Genomic DNA, 3,930 nt, shown 5'->3' on the forward strand with positions numbered 1-3,930 from the left:
TCTCTATTAACATCAGAAGAATGCATTTCAGTTAAAAAGTGAAAATGACAAAAAATTGATATGTGTGTTTCTCAAAGCGATTCCTACGACAAAATCAAGACGAATTAAAAATGCAACAACAAATGATAATTCAATTTTTAATTGAAAATTAAATTTTTTTATTCGATTTTCAAGTGAAAATAACGTATTGTGTGTTTGTGACAGCCATGTTCCTTTTGGACGCGGAAGACGTGATCTGGCTGTGGCAGGGCTGGCTGCCGTCAGTGGACGAGTCCGGCTCCGGCTCCGGTTCCGGTTCGGACGCGGACGACGCGGATGTTGCCTTGGGCGGCGGAAGCGGAAGTAGCGGAAGCAGAAGTGGCGTGCGGTGGCAGGCGGAGCGACGCGCCGCCATGGCTACTGCGCTCGCCTTGTGGCGCGCCAAAAAGGGGGCGTCGGAGTCGAAGGGGGCGGAGTCAGGTGTGCTGCTTGCCTATGCCGGTCTGGAGCCTCTACAGTTCACTAACCTCTTCCCCGATTGGACCGATCGCGATGATATTGCCGAGATCAATATTGCCGTGAGTAGACTAGCTTTCATACTAGCCTATTATTGATTGATTGATTTATTTATTGTTTCACAAAAAAGAAGACTTATAAAACATAAGTAAATGTACTAATTTAAAGAAAATTATATCTATGTTTAAACTATTTCACAAAATAATTGAAACTGTACTCACATGGACATGTCGGTCTGTTCGTGAGTAAGAGTTCGCATAAGTATATTGAAATTCAATTTACACAGATAATTTATCTATGATACAGAGAATTATATACAGAGTGAGTCATATGTACCCTTCAATAAATTGGAGACTGTTGTAGATATAATACTGTAACTTTCAGGATAAACTATTGGTCAAATACTCTACCTTTTGACGTACAACTGAATTTCAACCCCTCATAAGGGGGTGACTTAAGGTTGTAACTCGAATATTTTTAATGTAAACACCCATTTTGTGGTACATCATCTTAAAGGCCTATTTAAACTAAGAAAGATGACATCAATTAAAATACTCTATGATACTTGTATCCAAAATGGCGGCTGATTGAAGTTTTAGTTTTTAAGGAAATGAGGGGTGTAACTCAAATAGTTTTAATGTTAATACTCATGTGTGGTATATCTTTTCAAGGCATTTCTGAAACAAGGAAGATGACATCAATAAAAATGTTCTATGATACTTTTATCCAGAATGGTGGCTGATTGAAGTTTTAATTTTTAAAGAAATAATTGATAAAGTCAGTTAGCTGCCATTTTAGATAAAAGTATCATAGAACATTTTCATTGATGTCATCTTTCTCGTTTTGAAAAGGCCTTCAAAATGTTGTATCACACAATGGGTGTTTATATTCAAAACCTCATTTCTATAAAAAAACTTCAATTAGCCGCCATTTTGGATACAGGTATCATAGAAAATTGTTGTCGATGCCATCTTTCTTGTTTTAAAAAGGCCTTAAAATGATGTACCACACAATAGGTGTTTACATTTAAAATATTCGAGCTACAACTCTAAGTCACCCCCTTATGAGGGGTTGGAACTCAGTTGTACGTCAAAAGGTAGAGTATTTGACCAATAACTTATCCTGAAGTTACAGTATTATATCTACAACAGTCTCCAACTTATTGAAGGTTTCCCATACATATAACTCACTCTGTATAAGTGAACATACTCAAAACTAAGAATTTGATCATCAATGAAGCAGCATAATTTTTACAAGATGAATACATGTATTTATCTTGATGATATGTACAGTACGCGTCCCGTAGCTTTACCTCTGTGACTTTGAAGTGGCATATTGGCAAGGTATGGTTGGCGGGGTAATATTCACAGGTTTGCAAAACCATCAAGCCTCAGAGACCGGAGATGGAGGAAGCTCCCCACAGAGCTTCCTTGAAGGAGGCCACTGAGCGTCCATGAAGGAAGCTCCCTACACACAGAGATTCTTCATGAATGAGACAGACATCACCAGCAATCGAAAGAGCATGTTGAACGAATATCAGCTGATAGGCTTGTGTTATGCTGAAAGGACGTAACTCCAAAAGCTCATTGTGTTTCTTTTCGTATGCAACACGTTGCTTTTGAGAAGATACAAAAGAGCATCTCTTGCTTATGGAAAGATACATTGAATCTCCTAGTGTATCTTTTCGGATGTAACACGTTGCTTTTGAGAAGATACAAAATAGCTCAAAAAAAAATTTGATTGGCAATTAAAAATTGAAAATTTTGTGAATTGAACAACTACAAGACTTAACCTATTTCGGACTATGTGCTATCTAAATTCGGGAGAGGAATAGCACAAGATTGCCTTATTTTTCCTCTCCCTATCATTTTGATAATGTACTTATTGTATGAATGAATTATAATATAATAATTGATTTTTAATTGTTGATGACAGGACGGAAGGAAGCCAGGAGAGTGGTTGTCAGTAGAGGCAGAGCTGGCTCGCCTAACAAGGTCGACCTACCCTCTGGCTCAGCTGCTGCAGCGACCTCTGCCCGAGGGTGTTGACCCCACCCGACTTGAGAACTACCTCTCGCCCAACGATTTCCAGGTCAGTTATTGTCTTATCACAACCAATTTTATTGGTAATAAGATCAGAACTTTCTTGCCAAAAGTTTATCAATAACACTTTGGCCCGTTGCACAAAAGCCGATTAAATTTTAACCGTGATTATTTCACGAGAACCATCAGAGAAGGCCTTTTTGATAAGACGGATTCCCTTATTGGTTCTCGTGGAATTGAAACCTGCTTTTGTGCAACCGGCGCTTTGACATTGAAGCTGAACTCCCACATGTCAGTATCAGTGAACGTGTCAGGTACAGTGAGAATATATTCCCATAAGTTCTAATCTGAGTATTCATACTCGGCCGGGCTGAGACGGAATAGTCCCATATCCTATTGGGACTCAAGGTGATATATTTTCCTGTACTTCACACTTACACTGATACTGATTTATGGTCCATCTTAATACAGTAACAGTCAAAATACATTTTAATCAATATTGGCTTCGTTATAATGGCATGTTTGATTAGCAATGGTATTTATTTATTTTTATTTTATCTATTGTACAAAATACTACAATCATGATAGAATTATGACATTGAAGGAAAAACTAGGCTGAGCCTCTACTATTACTCTCCAAAAATTTTGATAAAAGTTTGGCCTAATGTTGTCAAAGGTTTATTTAGCGTATGGCAGATACACAACAAATATATAGCTAATGAGTCTCCAATGCCTACATATACACTGTATATTTCCAAATTCTTTGAGATGTTGTGTAGTTTTTGGTCAGGAGAACATAAATTTGTCTGACCGCCATTATTTGCTAGTCCATTTAGCGCACCATGGAGGCGAACTAACGTACACACTCATATTATTAAGTTGAAAATCTGATTGCTGGAACAATTTTGAGATTAAAGAAGGTTGAAACTCAATTTTCAATTTTCACAGGAAAAAAAACATTTTTAAAATCATCTTCATCATTACAAATGTCCAAAATTGCTTCAAATTGTAATTTATCACATAAAAACAAATATAGAATTTAAATCCAAATATAAATATAAATATATCCAGAATTTAAGTATAGAATTTCTATCCAAATATAGAATTTATGTTTGAAATTTACACCCAAAAAAACGTTTAGCTATGTGCTAAGCTGGTTACTAAGATAACTGCTTAATTTGATTTGGGGTTATGATAAGGTTGAGGTTATGATATCAAACACTGCTTCGTCACTTGATTGTTGGTCCAGGAATAATGATTTGAAGATTTTGAATTTTGAAGATTGACATAATACTTTAAATGAATCATAAATCATACATTCATATCACTGAATGTATCACAATAACAAAAAACTTGAAAAATATTGCACTTATTTGAAAAATTTGAATACAAA

At 36.3% G+C, this 3,930-nt stretch overlaps 1 protein-coding gene across 1 annotated transcript; it reads left to right on the plus strand.

Moving 5' to 3' along the window:
- Window positions 1–204: 204 nt before the first annotated feature.
- On the plus strand, window positions 205–2,586 carry LOC120349377 (supervillin-like; the record flags this gene model as incomplete). The annotated part of the gene is made up of 2 exons (XM_039419356.1): window positions 205–557; window positions 2,431–2,586. Coding segments are annotated over 2 exons (509 nt in total), but the record flags the coding sequence as incomplete, so codon positions are not given.
- Window positions 2,587–3,930: the final 1,344 nt, after the last annotated feature.

This window comes from Nilaparvata lugens, unplaced genomic scaffold (genome assembly GCF_014356525.2).
Source record: "Nilaparvata lugens isolate BPH unplaced genomic scaffold, ASM1435652v1 scaffold9730, whole genome shotgun sequence".
Taxonomy (NCBI): Eukaryota; Metazoa; Arthropoda; class Insecta; order Hemiptera; family Delphacidae; genus Nilaparvata; species Nilaparvata lugens.